The 21,117-nt window shown below is 30.8% G+C and overlaps 1 protein-coding gene across 3 annotated transcripts in view; it reads left to right on the top strand.

Moving 5' to 3' along the window:
* The first annotated feature begins 755 nt into the window (after positions 1-755).
* The window catches only part of LOC143255654 (uncharacterized), a 56,190-nt gene continuing 35,828 nt past the window's right edge, over positions 756-21,117 (top strand). Inside the window, exons 1-5 of one of the 3 annotated variants that reach the window (XM_076511653.1) lie at positions 756-1,150; positions 5,551-5,633; positions 10,132-10,252; positions 13,751-13,804; positions 14,509-14,663. In XM_076511653.1, coding sequence (XP_076367768.1) covers positions 5,624-5,633; positions 10,132-10,252; positions 13,751-13,804; positions 14,509-14,663 — 340 coding nt within the window. In that variant the 5' untranslated portion in view covers positions 756-1,150; positions 5,551-5,623. Of the gene's footprint in view, positions 1,151-1,200; positions 1,523-5,550; positions 5,634-10,131; positions 10,253-13,750; positions 13,805-14,508; positions 14,664-21,117 lie in introns of those variants that run through there. The other 2 variants (XM_076511654.1, XM_076511655.1) reach the window with 2 other exon arrangements.

Consider the following 21,117-nt stretch of genomic DNA (forward strand, 5'->3'; position numbering starts at 1 on the left):
TTAAAGTTTACTAATTGTAGCTGACCAGTAATAATCTTCCATTACTGTGTCTCGGCTAACTGCTTTTATACGAATGACACGAGTTTCTCGACGTTACAACAATATTCAAAAACGCGCTAGTGTCTTCGTAAAACAAATATTGTTGATTCTTACTCTCAAGAATCTTCTACAAATTTACGGAACAAGCAGAACTTGTGCAATATGGCTTCAACAGTATGCGTCACATGCATAACAAAACTATAGTGAAACAAACATAGGCGCTTAAATAAATGTAGAACAGTAAATCTGTTATAGCTCTTTACCTTAAAAAACATCGCATTGTTGGAAAGGGTTCACGAAAGAGTTACTAGAATGGTGTCTGGGATGGAGGAGATGATGAAATCTCTGAAAGTTATTCTTTTGAACAAAAAGAAGAATCAGGGTGGATCTGTTTGAGATGTGTAAGATTGTAAATGGAATTAACAGTTCTGATGCATCATGTTTTTACATATTTAACAGCGAGAATAGTAGAACTAGGGGACACAAGGGTACATTTTGTCAGGGTAGGAGACATCTTTAGCCAATACCGTTCTATATTTTTATCAGGGTGATTTGCTATGGTTGGTTGCCTTCAGATGTTGTAGAAGCAGTAAATTTAGATGAGTTTAAGGAAAAGCTTGATAACTATATGAATGATAAGGTTTTCAAACAACAACAAATATCCTTTTGTCAAATGCAGTCACACACATTCACAGGCTCTTTTATCATTGTAGTTTATCATTTATCTGTGATCCCCCAGTGACACATCAGTATGTCTGCGGACTTACAACGCTATAACCCAAGTTTCCATACCCGTAGTGGGCAGAGCACAGATAGCGCATTGTGCTTCCATCGTTGAAACCAAAACCTGTTTAATGTCAGCGTTGTAAGCTGCGAGACTTTTATTTAGCCAATTTGGGTGAAGTAGAAATGAACTACGAAATTTTATTTTAGTACTTGTTTTAAAGTAACTAGTGACACTGATATTTTAATTATTTTTTATCTTGTTTGGCGATGTAACATTGTAAGGTATTTCTAGGAAGGGTTTACATGATTAATGTTTATATACTGTAATAAACAATGTCAACTTAATTCGCCAAGTACAGGTCGCATCCATCCAAGAAAGACTAGTGTAAGTTTTACTTTATATATATCGTTGTATAACTACACCAGTTCTTGATTCAGCTGAAAATTTTAACGATACTGTAAAATTTAAGCCTATACTTAGTCAGTGTGTTACGTTTACGTTGATCGTGTTCACATGTGCATTGGCAATGGCTGTGAAAATGAGGTTACAAACGAGGTTCTACGCTCGTTTTCGTGGGGAAAAACAACATATAACTTTATATTTTTAAAGTTACATAACATCTGTAAATTTTCTGAATACGTCATATAGTAAAATCAACCTTTTTACTTTTATTTTTAGTATTAACTAAATTTCACTTTTAATTTTAATGAGGTTTTAAAGTTCTTTACAATCATCAATAAAGCAACCTAAAATAATGTAGGTGTTTGAAATAACTGAATAATATTAGATCGCGTGACCTATGATGAAATTAAAAAGAAATTTGTAATATATCTTGAAAATGAAAATGAAAACCTTTATGTCATGTATTATATGTGTTCATTTGAAATATAGTCAGTGTTAATTTTGTTCTGCCATGTAACCTTATTTGAATTTTTAGAGTATGCTTAAGAAAATATAAGGAAAACAAAGAACTATTTGTTTTCTTAAAACTTCTCTAGCTTACACACACACACTTTCTTGAAAAAAGTAAAAGATTAAACCTATTCTTTATTTTTGAGAAAATTATTTATTTTAATTTTAAACTGTACACTGCTGTTATGTGTTAGTTCAAATGAAGTTCATTCCCGATGCTAACCACTCTGTTTGAAAAATAAAACTTGAGCATTTTTCTCCAAATCCTAAACTTGGGTCTTCTCATTCCACTGTATTTAGAATGAAACAAAGAAATCAAAGGCCTTTATCCTATCAGCCCACCACATAATATTGTAAACTTCTGTAAGATCACCCCTTAACCTTCTTTTCTCTTAAACCTGTACCTGTGAGATAGCCATTCTATCCCTGAATCATCATTGTGTCTTCTTCTAAACTTTTTTCAGTAAGACTGTATCCTGTCTTTGTTAAGGAGACCAAATTTGTATGTAGTTTTCTAAATGAGACCCAACTAATTTGTAGAGAGATTATGAAATCTTTCACTTTTAATTAGTATGTATAATTAATTATATATCTATATATATGTACTACAAGTTTTGTTCACTTTACTACTAGCTACAAAGCATTGCTTTTGTGACTAATCCAATCCTCTATAGTGTCAACAGATATAGAAAAAAAAGTCAAAATTTGAAAATTTGTTTTCAATATTTCACTTTATAGAAGTAAAATGATTGAATTATTTCACTCATTCATATGATGATTGACCTGATATATATCTCATTTCATGTAATGTTAAAAATTATGCTTCATGCTATTATTGTGATAAATAACTTAAAAATGTTTTGTTGTATTACTTTACATTGCATTTGGTTGTAAAATATTTGTAATTCTTTTTTTTTTGTGCCAAAATTGTGACTTTATTTCTGGTCACAAGTAGTCACAACATCCTTTTTCTTTAGCCATGATAGAGTGTAACTTAGTTTCTCATCCATGATAAATGTGTGACATAAATTTTAATGATTCAAATGCATTACATTGCACTTGCTATAAACAAAGGTCTTAAATTTGTCAAATATTTATGCCTTGTGAATGATGTTCCTTCAGTTTCTTATATTAAGCCTAATGTTGTAATTTTTAAACTAGGTGTACTTGCAATAGTAAAACTTAAGTGTCTAATTCTTGATTTAATGAAATACTTGAAAATGACTATACAAAAGTGTAAGAACATTCTTCATAAAAATGCTAAAAGATATGATGAATTATTAATTCTATAAAAAGAGTTAAACTGGACTTGAATATATTTCTGGTATTTCCTTATAACCTACTTAAACCGATGCATCTGGATTCAGGACAGTATCTTACCACTATGATCACTGACTCTTATCTTAAACTTAACTTTTGATGTTGTATTCCTAGTCATAAATACAGAGTTTTGCAAAAAGTTGTACTTTGCTGCCAAAAGTTTGGCATTACTTTGATAAAGTATAAAATGTATACTTTGTGGAAAATTATAAACCTTGAATGGAATAATCAAATAGTCAATTACCAAAATTTCTCTGATTTTTATAAATATACAAGAAGTTTTTGAACAGTGTTTGAACTGTGAACAATTGCTTTAAGTTTTCTTTACATGAATTGAATTGTGATATATTTTGTTTTGTGTCCAGACAAAATTGTTTTTTTGAATGCCTTTTGTGTTTTCCAATCATTTTTTTAATATTTTTAGTCTCTTGTATTCTACCGAAAAACTTGTTTGACAATTGTTTTATGCAAATAGAACTATTTCTTTCTAATGAGATGCTAATATTATGCAACAAAGTGCCAAATATTTTGCAACAATGTGTAATTTCTCATCTTAAAAAATAAAAGCTATAATTATCAATTTACCTATCTAATAAGATTCTTACTTAGAAACAGACACTCTTTTGAAGCATTTTCCTGACATAATTAAGTTATCACTTTGAAACAACCAATCTTTCCAGATGTTTAAGAAAAAGCAATACAAAATAAATAAAAAGATAGACAATATACAAATAATATGGGTGAGACATTTTCATTTTTTCCAAAACCTGGTGAGACATTGTTCATATCCTGATGTGTCCAATTAATTCTAAGAAGTGTGAGAACACACATTTGAACCAAACCTTGAGAAACAAAAAAACCCTTATTCTGAAGGCTCAGTTACAATTAATTGTAGGCCTTCTAAAGTATGCTTTCCACACTTAATACTATGGTTGTTTCAAACTATCCCTATGTTTGATATATCAAAAAAACAAAAATTATCAACTCGATGTTAACACAATAGGGCTAAGTCTGAGAAAGAGTTGTACATTAATTTTCTGTGCAATTTATGTACTTATTAGCAGATCTGTCATTTATATCCAATTAACCATAACTTGTATGATTACTTTGCTTTATAGGGTTTTGCTATTTATTTCTTTACTATCTTACAGCAGTTGTGAATTTAATAAAGTGGTTAAAATAATTTAAAAGTCTTGTCTTATTTTTCAGATATTATGCAAAGTCTCTATTACTAATATTCTCAAACATTCTAGGTATTTTAGGACTACTATTATAATCTTACTTGAACCTAATATTGAGCCTAGAAGTTAAATTAATAGGCTTTGTACAACAAGATTACTTTAGCTTTTACCATGCTCACAATTTAGCAAATTTTGTTTTCTTTCCATGTTTAGTCATATTGAAACTATCATGTCTTCTTGACTTGTGCTTGATTAATATTAAGTATAAGTTTAAGTAATGAAAATCTTCATCAAAGTATATTTCATTTGTGTTTGCAATCACCCAGCAATTTGAAGAAGTATTAGTAAAGAAAATGGTAGATAAGTCAATGAAGTCATTAAAGCAATGCTATGTTTCTAGTAGCATATTCAACAGAGTTTTGGGAATATTTGTAGATATATTAATAATAAGCCAAAGGAGATAGTTAGGTCCTAGTTTAATATTTCTAACTGGGTAATTGTTAACTAATAAAATGAGTTTGTAGATGCACTTAAATGATTTCTTGAAAATATATACAGGTATGATGAGAACAGGTGCTCAGGGACAGTTTTGACCAAAGTTTTTGTCCTTTTGTTTTATTTGTCAAATAGTTGATTTCCTTTATTTTCAATATAAAAATAATTTCAAGATTCTTCGTGATGACGAGAAACCCTCTTAAAGTAAAAATGTATTCTCAAGATTCTGATTCAAGAGCCAAAATTCAGACAGGATATTTGCAGGAAAGTTGTTTACTTCCTCATTTGATTAAATTGTCAGTGGAAACTTACTTTTAGAGAGAAGTTTGTATTTAGAAAAATTATTTAATATATCAGTAAAGGTATTAAAAGCATGAGATTATAAGAATGTCTAAGCTATTGTATAATGGTAGAGCTTGGTAAAATTTATTGTTTGTTAAATTTGTTTCTATTAAGGATATAGAATAAGATGAAAAATAAATTTAGCAGAATTGTAAAACTAAAAAATAAATAAATTAAAGCATACAATTTATAAGGTATAAAAAAGTTGGTACATTTATCTATGCCTACATTGTATATAGACATGCAAAGTACTATAAGGAAACATTCAGTCACTGCTATTTATATATATTATAGAAAGATGAAGGAAAGCAATGTAAAACCATCACCACTTGATTTGTTATAGAATTTATTTGACATGATTTGTACTTTCCTCTTTGCTGTAAGCAAAATTTAGAAGTTGTTTAAACTGATTATAAATTTTGATATATTTTGTGCTTGTATCTTTAACCATATGTTGAATTGAGTAATTTTGCTTTTTAAAGTTCTTTCTTCTTATATGTCTTTTCACTTACTAAATTTATTTCTGGCAAGTAGAAAACAAGCTAAGAGAAAGGTGTAGATAAGAATATTCAAATACTTCAAAACTTTTTATAAGAAGACAGAAAGGATGGAAGAAGGTAAGTATGATAGTTTGTCAGTAAATACTAAAGTGTTTAATCAACATACTGTCATTATTTCAAGATTATAATTTATATAAATGTTCTTGAGCTTACAGAATAATTTGCTGATGAGACTTATTCAACTTTATAAAAGAAAATGCACTTTTTGTTAAAGAGAATAGAAAATTATAAGTGGCAATATATGAAGACATTCTTTTAGTGTAAGTAAGATTTGCTAAACATTTTTCAGAAATAAAATATTACCAAAATGATACAAATATGTAGAAGACAGTATAGGTAACTAATTCTAGCTGACTCCTTCTTTTTTCTGGAATTGTATAATGTACTTAGTAATTTGTTTTTTAAACTGTAGTGTAAAATAAACTACCTATGAAACAGTGATATACTTCATAATATTTACAATTAATAATGAATGCATCTTCTTTATCCCAGAAGGAATAGGCTAAATACCAAAAGTAAAAAAAAATATGGTTTGTTTTTTTTGCCATAGTTTCTGGAATCTCATGGATTTTGATGATGTTTTCGTATGTTTTGCTTATTTTTATTTTTCAGTCATTTTAATACCCATTTTCTTGGTGACTTCTCTGCACTTACTGATTGTATTAAATGTTAGGATTAACTAAGTCTGCAGAGCATGTTGTTTTTTTAACGGAAAACAGTATTAACAGTTTTACTGAGTTTAAAATGTAGGAAACCAAGTTGCAGTTTTGAGAAGTGTAAAGGGATGTACTTAAGGTATGAAAATTAGAAAATTATTTTGTGAGAGAAACATTGATGTAAAGAAGGGATAAAAAATAATTTAATGCATTACTTACAAATGCCTGAAGCCATTAATTATGTAGGTTTCACTTGTAAAAAATTTTATATTACAGATAAGATAGCTATTGTAGCTTTGTGCAAGACAGACAGAAATCATTATTTGGAATACTATATTTGTTTTTCCTGTTTTCCTGAAAGAATGCCAGCATATTGATAAGAGAGCAGAGATGGGTTGCTAGAATAATATCTGGTTTCAAGAATTTGAGTTATAAAAGGAAGTTGAAACACTTTTATTTTTTGGAGTGTACATGTATAGTAGTGCATTGATTTCTGTTTTCAAATATTTCTGGAAGTTGAATAGTTTGTGTGAGTGGACTTCATGTGGTGAATGGTAAGACAGAAAGTATTAAACTTAGAATTAGTCAGTAACACAATAAGTATAGGCTTTAAAACTAAAATTTCAATTTGTTTTCAGGTAGAATTATATCTTTAAATGTCATAAACTTGTTTGAGAATATGGTGTATTTTGTGCTATTACTTTAATTTGTTTTTGTAGGTACAATGTATATACATATAAACAACAACATATGGTATCAGTTGTATTTTGTCAGGTGTAGGTGTGACCTCAGTAATGAAATGTTTGCTGTACCTTACATGCTCACCTGATCTTAGAAACTTGATTTTGGATCATCTTTTTGTTATAGTAGATGTTCTTATCATTTCTGGCTCAGTGGGTTGTAATATGAGAAGAAAATTGATTATCTGTAGCCTGCTTTATCTTGAACTAACCAACTACAACTTACTGAATGTGCATGGGGTTGGTCCATTGTACAGGTTTATTATACATAAAAAAATCAGATGCATTTCAAATAGCCTTTGTACTCGAATCATCTCTGTGAAATGGCAAAGTCAATCTGATTCAGAGTCTGACAAACTGGAGTTCAAGTTGATACTTGTGTAGTTTTGCTGACTCTGTTATTTTTCAGGAGTCTTCTGAAATCATATACTTTCTCTCTGCTCCTGGAATGCTTGACAAATCTCCCTGATTCTTAAAAAAAACACATTAAAAACAGAACAAAGCTTCTTGAAATGTATGCTATTTGCAAATAAAAAAACACACCTTAGTGTCCCTCTGAAAATGTGCATATCATGCTACCATTTCATATGATTATGAGCTGCTCATGAGCATATACCTTGTGAAGAATTTTTATTACTACTATTTTTCATTATCTTATATCTGTGTCCACCTTTGTTTTGCTGTTGACTCCCAGTGAAACTTAAGCTTACTTTTTGAAGTTAATGGTACTACTACTACATCAGTTTTTTTTTAATTTAATTAAATAATGCATCTATGAACACAGAATGACATCGTGCACAAAAAACAAGCAATGCCCTATAACTGTCAAATTTCCTAGATTTTTAACTGCAATAAGAGCTTTAAACATTCAGTTAAGCTTACTAATGTGATTCCTGTAAAACAATTTTTTAAATTGGAAGCAAAATAGACACCTCTTTGCACAGTAAACAACATAATATAATGTATTATTTGATAGAGTAAAACTCTGGCTTTCTATTGGTTATAAATAATATAGTAGTAAGCTTCAGAGAAAACTATTGATAATTTGTGAAAGGGAGGATGTGATAGGTGGGTGTGGTATTTACTTTCTGGAATTATACTTCAAAACATATTGATAAGGTGATATTGATGTGAGTAATACAAATACTTTTGTCTGTTGTACAGTTTGCAGTTTCTGTTTGGATAACCTCTTTGATCTTCTAAGTATATGTATAAAGTTTTTTTGAATCCTTGGATATTGTATTTTTTCTACTTTCAACACAAAACTATTGTGAAGTTAGCAATGTAAGGTAACCTGAAACAGTAATTCTGACATCATGTTCATAACGCTGTTGAATTACTCTCTGTACAAGGTTAGGGTATGTACACTTTAACCTCCACTTATGTACACGAGGTTAAAGGCACAATTTACCTTATAATTTTCATTTTTAGTTTGTGTATTAGAGTGCTTATTGTCTTAAAGTCAATAAATAGTTCATTGTGAAACATGGAATTACATTTGTAGTATGAATGTTATTTTCAGGTAACTTTAAAAAATATGGCTAGTCATTATATGTTTAATCCTACTCCTATTTAGGGTAATTTTTTGGTTGGCATAATCATTTAGAAATTAGTGTTTAAAATTTGCTAGATGATCAGCTAATTGTAAGAACCCCAAATCTGATGTAATTTAACTGCTTATTCATTGGAAATGAAAATGAACTGGTGACTAGCTAATAAAACCAGTTTTACACCTAATTGAGTTTTAGAAATTGACTATTTTTTTTTGTAATTGACAAGTTACACTCTTTTTGTGCTGCTAATATCACTTACTCCTTGTGCCATTTATAGGCTGTTGCAAGTGTTATGTATTGTATATTTTTTCCAGATGAGTCTCCAGTTTATTATGTTACATGCTATGATTTTGATAGTGGGAAATTTTAATGTTAATTTAGAAGTTAATTAAATGTTGATAAGTATTAAATTTATGATGCTTGCTAACACAATTGATACACACAATTTTTTTTCTCAACACAAATGAATTTTAATATACAACAAAACTACAACAATATAATTTGTAAGAATAGTAATTACTAATAGTTATTACAAATTATGGTTTATATACAAGAGTTTTACAAACTTACAAACAATACTGGGTCTCATATTTGGTCTGGAACTGAATCTTTTATCAACCTTCATGGAGAGCAAATTAAGCCTTTGATGATATACCTGGACATTTCTTTTGACAGTTAGCTAGCTTAAAGCACCCATAAGTTTTCATCAATAACGATATCTTATGTCCTTGTAGAAATACTATCATCCAAAATTAATTCACTGAAGTTAAACAGTTTATAATGTTTGAAATATATAAAAGAGTGTGGTCAAGTTCTGTAATATTCTTGCTAATAAACATTAATCACAGTTATAGTTTCTAAGGCTTATACTATACTGATTGTAGCTAACAAACATTATTCTGTCTCCTGGCACATCAGCTTTATATACCAACCATGTGAGATTTTTTAATGTTCAGAAGCACTTGTACTTTTGTAAACCACGTATTTTTTATTCTTGCTTTTGAGAATTTTCTACAAATTTAGAGAACAGGTGGGACTTGGGTAAAACATATCCAACAATATATGTCTCATGCATCAAACTGAAACAAAGGTTTTAAAATAAACCTAAAACATTAAATCTGTTATACAGTACATGTGTTAAAATATTTTCCCATGACTTGCTGTTTCAGTTCTGAATATTTTAATTTTTGTTTATTACGCATTTGAGTTAAATGCTGAAAATTTGTTGCAATTTTTTGGTTTTTTATAATAAAGAATCATGACTATCAACAAAAAAATAGACACCAGAGTTCACCATGTGTGTACAGATTCTTTATAAAGCATAAATCTTATAAATTACATGAATATGAATACTGATGTAGTTAGTTATTCTGCAAAGGGTTTGGTGTAAATATAATATAAATACGTGAAAGATGAAATAAAAATAACAGCTGTTTATTGTTGATCTTAACATAATTGTTGTGTATTCAACAATTATGATTTTAATTTTGGTGTTATATGTGCAGTAATTATTAGTAACTATTTTAATAAGTATAATTTATTATGTAGTTAATAGTACTCTTTGTTTCTTATCACAAATGTTATATATTTTTTGTTTCTACTTCAGCTAAACTGCCTGAAAAAACAAACTCAGGGCTTCGGACATTTATTCCAGTTCTTGTTGGGATAGTGTTTGGAATTATATTTTTGTGTTTTTTGGTATGGATTGTTAGAAAAATTATAGAAAGGTAAGTTCCATTGCTTTGAAATTAAATCTTTAATGAGGATTGTATTTTTGTACTGGTACACAAAATAAGTAAATTGGTTTAATAAAACTTTTGTTTAAAGTAAAAATGATGATTTTTATGCATCATGTCCTCAGCTTAAAAATGAATTTTCACTTAGTAAAATTTTTTCTCAAGTATATTATTTTCTATTTCATTACTGTTAAATATAGACCCTCTATTTAAAAATAATCATTGTTTCAATTCTTGTATTGTCATTTTGTGTATTTTACTAAAACAAGTGTATGTATAATGTCTTTGAATTACTGATTTATTGCAGAGTTTAATTATAAAGAGTTACTCAGAAATAGTCTGTTAATCAAGTTTGCACCTCCCATATTGCAGAGAGAATGTTAGCTATTATTTCAAATTTATGATGTGTATCTACAAAATGTAGGAGGCTTTAGTAATATGTGCATGTTTGTATTACTCAAAAAATGTGTGTTACAAAGGCAATTGTACTCAAGATATATATGCGAGTTGGATTTGCAAAACCACTAGAGCCTCTGAAATACATATCTACATTTTAAGTAATGAAAACAGTGCTTATATCTGGCATGGAGATCTCCTATCCCACCTCTGATATCTAGTGTCATTCAAGGATGGAGGGTGGAGATGTTTTCATTTGAGGTTGTCTGCAAGCATGTCTATAGTATGATGGAAACATATATTTGGTCTTGTGGTGATTTTATGGAGCCATTGAGGCTTCACCCCTGAGTGATCCTGAGCATGCTGGAGAGAATTTAGATTTTCTGTTTCCAGCAACTTTCTTTAATCTCACGGCTTCTCATAAGCCAACTTGGATCAGCTGCTTTTGGCTCCATTTCCTCAGTTGGTAAATTCAGTGTGTGATGTATTGAGACTTGCACCTTCTTTGAAGGTGGAAAGTATTGACGGTGAGTACTTAGTTCTTCCTCCATCCCCTGATATTGCAGTTCATGCAGAGAGGTTTATTGCTCAGGTATGTGAAAGAACAGCTATGCCTTATCCACCACAGTTAGATGGAAGCATATTTAGACTCTCAGAGAATAGATCCACTTCTGGAAATGTAGGGTTCCAGAAAGAGTCTGTGTTATACCTGAATAGATCATGATTTTCTAGGATTCATTTGACCCTAATTATGATGCTGAGATACTTATCATCCCTACACCATTTTGTTTGGAAGTCTCTAGGTAATTGTCATGTCAATTTGATGAAGAATTGCAACCATTGTTGGTATCCACCTTTGATCATTTGTCTGCTTCTGCACTTTCCCTAGTCTCTTGACTAGTGTGTTGTTGGGATGTGTTGGGTAGAAATGCATTCAACTACCTGCTACCACAAGCTATGTAAGATCCCTTTTTTCTGATCATTGAATTTTATGAGAATTTCAGATCTTTGCAATTAAAGACTGATGTTACTCATCTGTATTGAACTCATTTGTCCTTGACTTCTTTACTTTCCTCAGCTACTACTTGGTACATCATTATTTGATTGTCCTGACTTCTGATCTTAGCTCATCAGTCCATATGCACTCAGAATAGGTTCTACCCATGTTCATGAGATTACTTTACATGACCATAATATAGCCAGCAGTAGTGGGGTCTAACACATACCTTTAGTGTCTGTGAAGGCTCAGGTAAGAGGATTTTTGGATGTGTGGAAAACCTTTACTACAAGTCCTTGCATCAGGATTAATCATTCAGTTTACATTTCTACCTCCATTACCCCCCCTCCCAACCTGTAGTGTTTTCATATCTTGCAGATCCTCAGATTTCAGGGATTTGCTGGTCAAGGGAGCAGTAGAGTTGTTCCAGTTCTTTCAAGGTTTTATTCCCATTTGTTTGCTGTGCCCAAGAAGATTGGAGATTGGTGTCTGGCCATCAATGTTTCTCATCTAAATCAGTTTCTAAATCATTCAAAATTCATGATGAAATTGCCTTGTGCCTGTTTCAGTTTCTGAATTGTCCCATGATGGTCATTTATCAACAGAAATAGCACACATGTTGACAATGGTGTATTGCAAGGAAATTGAAACCACTACTTGAAACCATCACTTTTATTTTACATTATTTGCATGATCTGATGTATCTTTCTTTGAAGATTTTTTAACTAGCCCATGTAGCTATATCAGCCACATCCACTAGGTTATAAAAAAGAGTGTCTATTTTCATTATTTTGTCTCTTCTTTCCTTTTCAGGATCCCACTCTGTGGGGGAATGTTGTCCATACAGGTGGGCTTTTATCAAACCAAATTTGCACTAGCAACCACTAATACAATATACTTTATCTGGGTTGTAACAGCTCTGGAGAAATGGGATGTTTCATAAGATTGCCTAGAGACAGACCTGGTGGTATTGCTGTACTGTGCTGCCACTCATAGACTATCATGAGTGAAGTATAAGGGAATCTTGCCCATTTATGCTGATTAATGTATTGCTTAAATTGGGGTCAGTTTGCTTTTAAAATTTAGAGAAATGATTCACATGTTGCACTGTTTCCAGATTGCTGTTCTTCAGGACTCCTTAGTGTGCATTACTCCCCCCATCCATATTTTACTAGTGGAGCTATGGAGTCCTTACAACTCAAGATTTTCAGTTATTGGAGTGATGAACAGAGATAATTTTTCCAGAGTGTTTGAGTGATTTCTCCACTTGTGGGGAAGAGGATGAAATAGGAGGCCCTTCTACCTGATACACTAGATGTAATATTTCTTCAGATGTTAATGTTTCTTACCTTACTTTTATGATTTCAGATGTTCAGTAAGCATTGCTCTGTAGCTACAGACTTGGTTATACTGACAAATACATGTATTACAATCCAAATGCCCTAGCCACCAACATAGAATTTAGGGTTCATGGCCTAATAATTTCAATCCCAGCTAATAGGACCTTTCAAGCATGGTTTGGGGTCTGGCCAGTAATAATGATGAATTACATCACATTTCACCCACAGTGCATGATTTACATTTGTGTAATAAATATACCTGTTCTGAATGTAGTGTGGCTCTCCTACTAAGGTGCTAATCTTCTTTTTATTTTGGTATGCCCATGATCTGTGCAGACCCATTCTTTATGGATAATGTCCTCACTGGCCCTTCTGCAATATCAGTGTGGAATTCTTGCTGTAAAGTGAGCAGGAGTATGTTTTGGAAGCTAGTATTTTCTTAAATCTAAAATGTATTTCTTGTAGTACTTTATTTCACACACTCCCATTCTTTCTCTCCACTCTGAGTCAGTGTTAGACACTTTGAGCTTGTGAGTCTTGAAAAATATAACAGTATTATCAGAAGGAGATGCTTATATACAGTATCAGAATAGAGAGCACATTGAGGTAGGTGGAGAGTGTCATGAGACAGATATGTATACAACCACTCACTATACCAACAAGGTTTCATGGTCTTTTTCAACCCCATCATCAAAATTGTAATTGTGTTCTATCCAAATAAACACATTTAGGCTTTTTTGACTCCTCCTGTTTTAGTAAATCAAGAAAAGCCAAGCACAACATGACACACACACAGAGGATGTTATGCAGGTTAGATATTTAAGAAATTCTAACTTTTAAGGAAGAAAAAATAGATGAAGTTGAAGATTATATATTTGCATTGTTTATATAATGTCTTGTAGTACAATTAGAATACATTGCTAAAATTTATTGATTTGTAAATTTATTTTAGTAGAAAGCAGCCTTTATCAGGTTTTATATGCTTGTACAGTGGTACTAATAGTGAATGTCAATTCTCTTTAAATTGTAACTCCTGTTGCTATTATATATTGCCTTCTAAAAAAAAATTGTTGTTATTCATCATACTTTTATAGTTTGAATGAAATTATGTGTAAAGTTTTCATTTGACATTACCATGGAAGTTCTATCTGTTTTTCTTAGAGTCCTAGTGGTTAAACAGTCCACTTAAGGTAGTTCTCTGATGTTTTTTGTCTTTGAAGAAAATTTGTTAATGATTTTATTTATAGTTTGTAATGTCTGAAAGCTGCAGTAGAATAAACTAGTTGGGTGATTTGTTTGGTTGTTTTCAACAGGAGTGTATATACATGTAACTAATAATAAAATAGCAATAATCTTAAAAGTTTTAATAGACTTCTTCAAGAAAAAAAATGTTTTTATTGTTATTTATTGAATATATATTTGAATGAGAATTTTTATGAATGTGATTCATATTTTTTGTCAACACCAAAAAAATGTTGATATTCTTAATATTACATTCTGTTTTATTTATATAGAAAATTAAACCAGAAGTACAGATGTATAAAAGAAAAGGAAGGAGTGGAAATGCATTATGAAGGAACTTCAGTGAGCCAGTCGTTTGAAGACTTGAGTGATTATCCAACTTTAAAAGTGTCTTTTGTATCTCTTGAAGAAAAGAGAGAAAATTCAGGTGATTTCCTTTCTGATATTGCAATATGAAATTACAATGCTTTTAATTACAGGCCATGAAATAAAATTATGTATACAGCTGTAAACTGCAGTTACAACTTCATTGTCAAAGGCCATTCCATCTTGTTTGTTGACTTGCATTTAAAATTTTATTGAACTAGTATTTTATGAATGTATATCAGTAAATTTAATATAAAACTGTTGATTATAATTCAGATTTTAGTATCATACATTATTCAGTTTCTTAGTTTAAAAGTAAATATTAAAAAACACACGCATCACATTTTGTGTGTCATATGGTATATTGAATGCAGCACTGGCTCAAATTGGATATTTGTGATGTCAAAATGCAAATTTTCTTACAAATAAGGAACTCAACTTACCAATACGAACAAGCTAGAATATAAAATAAGAACCTCCTGCCCCTTCTATTTGCTGAGATGTTGCTCATGTACTGAATCAAACACAGTGGCCCTCTCATTTCTTTACATTTTTTAAAATAATCTCATATATACACATAATTCTGTATATGATAAGTTAATAGCCAGTTGAAGCTCAGAATGTCCCTAGTTGTGGCTTTCTCAGCCATTTTCATGTGTTAGGATGCTATCTTATTATTTTGAAACAAGATTTAAAGGATGTAGACTGTCTTTAGTCTGCTTGAAATTTCATATATGTAAAGACCATAATACATCTTAGTTTTTCAACATGATAAATTATAATAGAATTCTGTGGTATTGATGTACCACTATTACTCAATTACAGTACTCTATTATTTTTTGATTATTCAAGTGTGTATATATAAGACCTAAAAGTAATTATTTCATTCTATATCCTCCATGTCTAAAATTTCTTAAAGCTTAGCAAACTGTGAGAAGCAGCAACCAAGTACAAAGGTCATAACAAGAAGAGATCATTGTTTGCTTTACTTCTTATATTACTGTTCTATTTTTTTCCAAAAAAACTTAAAAACTTGTTTGTAAAATAATAATCCATATACATATATAATGTGTAATATTTGAAATGTGATTGTATTTTACAAAATGCTTGCCAATGAAACACAGCCAAGATTTGGTGTTTGTGTTTTTTTACTATTTAGTTTGAAATTAGGAAATTTGATAATGTATAATGCTAAAATTTGAATTATAATCTTTTGTTTGATATCAAACTTACTGATATAAATTTGTAATATAGAAGTTCAATAAAATTTTGAATACAAGTCACCAAACATGTGAAAATACTTAACTTTTATTTCCCATAGAAAGAGTGTAATAATTACAAAATTGTGGCCTGAACACTTATAGGTTGTGGTAAACAGTGTTTTAGCTGTTAAATAAGTATGTAGTGATATATTTCTGATAATATGAAGGTGCTTTCAAACAGTGACAGTAAATTAAACTTATAATAAAAGGTAATTATTCCAAAATGCTCTTATCACCCCTAACTCAAAGCTATCTCGATCCTGGACTGTACACTAAAGATTGATAAAATTTTTGCTAAAAGCACACCAATCTTTTATATCCCATCAGTTTTGTGACATTTCTGAATGTGCTACTCATGTGAGTACCATCCACCAACCATACTGGGCACTCTATATTAGCGTAGCTAGCTTTCTCTACTATTCTAGAAAATCCTCACTTTCTCAATTGGCATTCTAGTGTGTAAACATGGGTTTTAACTCACTCTCCATTGTGACTACCAAATGTTGATTATGCTTTATCACAAATTTATATCAGTTTGATTTCTGCTGTTTCTATTCATTTGTTTTTAAAATATTTTTGTTTTCCAAATTCTGATTTATTTGTATGAAGTCAAGATTTAATATTGGGTATGATGAAATTCCTGCCATAGTCATGAGTACCCTCAGGGTTGATGATACCCACTGGGGAAGTACAGGCTTGAGTTCATGTCTTATGTTTGGCCAACAATTTGTTTTCTTTCAAATAATGATTTTTGTGAGGAAGCATATAGCTAATGAGTGGAAATTTGTTTCTAATGCACCATATACCCATTACATGCGTCCATGTAATCTCATGGGCCAGGTATTGTTCTTTTTCTCAGAACATTTATGTCAAGTTTTTCAGTATGTATTCCTCACTACCCAGGCTTGGCAAGTTTATATAAGCTCATGGGGATTGACATATTTTCCTTACATGATAAGTTAGGTCTTCATGTCTTCTTTGTTCAACCTTCAGTAAGTTAGATTTCTATAATTTTTTTACCCTCAAAGTTACTTTAAACTTGCTTTATAGTTTGATTATTACTTCGTTTTTTTGGTCCTTTTAGTTGTTTGTACTTGAAGTGTTGCTAATTTTTTTATGTTTTAGATCAAATTTCATAGTTTAGCAAGTTTGTTGTTTCTATGTATTTTGTAGATTCAAAAAATTTCTAAGTTTTGTTAGTTTGATCATAATGAGTATTTTCTTAATGTTTGTTTAGCTTATCTGTCTTTTTCTTAGCTACACTTCATGATAGTTTCTTGGATTCTACGGGTTATATCAGTAGGTTTCTGTCTCTGGTTTTGTAACTCACTTAACACTCCTACGAAAAGACGTTTCTAGTCCTGATTTCTCCAAGCCCGTTCGCCTGGCTGTGGTTTCGCTAGATAGTAGATAGGGACAGTGGGAATCTCGTTAATCCATTCATTAATGGATTAAATGGCAATTTCATTTAAATACAAAATTATTAGCCTAATATTAATAACCTTTCAAGTTGCTCTGAGGCCTATTAGGCCCCACTTTTCGTAGGAGTGTTAACTGATGTTTGATTCCTCTAATTGTTCCTTAAAAAGGGATGTTTGGAAACCCATCAGAGACCTTACTCATACCCATTGACCTTTCTCCTTGTCTGTGTATCAGAGGTATTGGTTTTCCTTCAGACTTTGGTCCATTTGACATAGCTTCTACCAATCCCATCCTTCTGTTCCTTATATGTGCCAGTTCTTCACCTGGTTGTTTAATTAGGGTTTGTCTGTGTCAACTCTTGCTAGTTCTAGGACCAACCTGTCAGACAACTTCTGTTTCTCCCATTTCTGAAAAATGTTCTCCTTTCCTCTTATTTCTTTCCTTTTTTTTCCTTTCATCTTGTCTTGTCTCAAGACAGTCTCATACAAGGTGTTTCCATTGGATGTTTTGCCTGGATGGACCACCTTTATGTACTCTGATGTAACTCAAAGCATTATCTTTGCATATACTTCTACAGGCCTGTTGTTACTTCCACACTAGACTCTCCATGTTTGTCATTGCTGTGCTGTTTTGAATTATGGTTTACAGTACTTTTCTACTGATTTGATGTTATACATTTTTTTCATGAATGCATTGGTGCCTGTCCATTAATTTCTGCTCCCTTTTTGTTCCTGAGTTAATTACTGGGCAAAGAGCATTACTTGATCCAGAAGTAGTGCTATACTCTACTGGTGTGCTGTCTTTTCATATTCTTGTAAACCTGTCCTTTCAATTCAGTTACTTTCTGCTTAGATTTGATTTGATTTGTCAAAGTATATTAAGTGGGTGAGAGTGGGTAAGACAGTCTCATAAGTTAACATTTCATTATGCTGGGAATGTTCTTAAGATAGGTACCTCTGCTCTCCAACTTTCCACTGATTTGCCAGATTTTCTGATTTGAACCTGCCAATACCCAAAAAGTGATGATTGCTGTAGAATATGAGATAGCTACTCTAGTATAGAGAGTGCAGAATGATTGATGGAGGTGTTTTGCTGTATATTCAAGGTTTAACTAATAACTGATTTAAGGTGTTTAGGAAACAACAAATACTTTATTATATATTTAAAACAATTAATAAGATAAAGCAAAATTTAGGTAATATGAAAGATAACATACAGTTATTTGAAAAAAACAGCAATATGTGACATTGAATGTGAATGTGGAAATATTTATATTGGACAGAATAAGCTTCCTTTAAAATACTGTTTAATTGAATGTAAAGGGTAGATACAAGAAATAAAATAAATTGAAAATTCAGCCATATGTTATTGTGGGAAAAACAATAATGTTGGCTCAACCCCAAGATATTATAGCAAATAATATTTGAAAATCCTTGGAAATAATTAAATATTAAAAATAAAATCATGTTTTATTAAATAGGTATGAAGGTTCAACAAATATTTATGCAAAAAATGTGGGGTGACCTTCTCTGAAATGTCCACATGGAAATTGTAAACCTATACGTAGGTCCCATGCCCTATTTAACAACAGCAGTAACAAAAAAACTATGTCTTGCAAATCACTCCTGAAGATGACATTGTAACATTGAAATGTGTATAGACAATGCTTTACTGGTTATACATTGACCTTAATTAAAATGTTTTTAATTGTGTACCTATTTTAACATTGTGTATCATTCATTATCTTAGTATAAACAATACTTTGGTCTTTTTAAAGCAACAACAAATGTACAATAAATCAAAGTAAAATGACAAAGTACACAATAATGAACTTCAAAGCATTGAAATAAAATTAAAGAATAAAGCAGTAAATGAAGCAAATATATAATCAATAGGTGGAGTATCCATTCCCTGTATATAAGTTATGTAAAATTCATGATTAATGAAAGGTAGCCTTAGGTCATGAAAAGTTGTTTCCCTTATATATAATTGTAAAAAAATGCAAAAACACTCATAAAAATTGCAAAACATTAAATTTGAAACTAAAAATTTGTACATATTTTCATATGGACAAAACAAACTTTCATGCTAAATTTGGTGAAGATCCATCAACAAGAGCAAAGCAGTGTTAAAAAAAAATGCAAAAATACAAAACAAAACTGACAATTTGTTTATATTTCCTTATGGACCTAATGAACTTCCGTACCAATTTTGGTGAAGATCCATGAAGAGGGGGAAAGTAGTGGTAACACATGTAAAACCTTCCATTAAAACTGCAAAATGCAAAACTGAACATTTTTATGTACCCCTGTATTGACCTAATGAATCCATTGAGGTTTACAGATCATTTTTAGTTTTCATAGGTAACAGAATGATCACTTAGCAATGTATGTTGCCATTGGAATTGCATAGAATAATTTCAACAGCTTTGTATCTTTTGACAATATGTCATGCAGGCCTTCATTTTTTTTTTTCAGAAACTGTTTTACTTTGCTCAGTGCTTCAAGCTAGCAATTCCTTGCTTTCCAAATATCAACCAGCATTTCTAAGTGAAACAACAGCTTCTTTATTTAAGCCTCCATTTATGAAGCTTTACTGATGGAGTAGATATCCTGTTTTGATTTACTTGCTCCAACAGTTACATGCTTCACCATGTTTACTGTGAATATGAAGCTTTCTTATGAAAACCTATGCTTTTTTTGCAGCTTTGAAATTTTGATGTATATATATGATAAAATAGGCTGTTGGGTCACTGAAGATGTGTAGAAAGGATTTTTTTCCTTGAGTCAACTTAGTGTATTGGGTCTTTCTAGGATGTTTAGGATTTTCTAAAGAAGACTTTCTGTCTTCTGTATTGTTCTTGCTGAACATGATGTAATTTTACTTCATTCAAATTTTATTATTTTATAGAGATATCAAACAGAAAACACAATGCAGTTCTCATACCCTCATGTAATAAATGATTTTTCACCAGATATCAGTAATTACCTCTGACATTTGTACCGGAAGTTTTCTATAATCAATATAGGAGGAGTAGATTTTAAATTTAATAAATTCCTTATAAGGATAGATATGTTCTAAATATTCTACTAGTTATTTGTGTTCCTCATTCCATCTAATTATAATGAGACTACATTGGCCAATGAAAGAAATTGTTTAAAAAAGAAGTGAAAACAATGCTTACCCATGTTAATATGGTATTTATTTGAGACTTTTGTAAACATTTTATTTCCAGTAATATATCTTTAAAGGTTAGAATCTATAATCTAGTGCTGTATAAAGCATTTAAATAATCATTGATCAAATTTTAAATTGCCTTCTGATCTGAAGTTTCCTTGATCTTTTTATTTTCCCTCAAACACTCAAATGAACAGTATAGCTGGGCCCCTTGAATGACTAAACAAGCATTAGCAAATGTATGATCCAAGCACACTGGTTTTGTCCATAGTAGTGATCCATGACACATGCAAGTTCTTGACATGACTCTCATCATATAGAAAAAAAAGATTAATATGGTTTTCATTTTTAATTGAAATTGAAGTAAAGATTTTAGATTGTTATAAGTTCCAACATATAGGTTACTTTATTTATGGTTTTAAAACAATAGGCAAAATATAATCTCTAAAATTGGTGGAACTGGGCCCACATTCCTGAACACTAGTAGAACAAAGAAACCAAGAGTTCATTAACTCCACCACCCATGTGTTTGAATGCTTTTATAGTGAATATTGGTTATGAATTGTATATCGGTTCTAATAAGGTTGAGTACTGAGAAAATTTAATTCTTTGCTGTTTTTATATTGATGGTGAATTGAATGTTTGGATCATTGG

The sequence above is a fragment of the Tachypleus tridentatus genome, chromosome 7 (genome assembly GCF_004210375.1).
Source record: "Tachypleus tridentatus isolate NWPU-2018 chromosome 7, ASM421037v1, whole genome shotgun sequence".
NCBI lineage: Eukaryota > Metazoa > Arthropoda > Merostomata > Xiphosura > Limulidae > Tachypleus > Tachypleus tridentatus.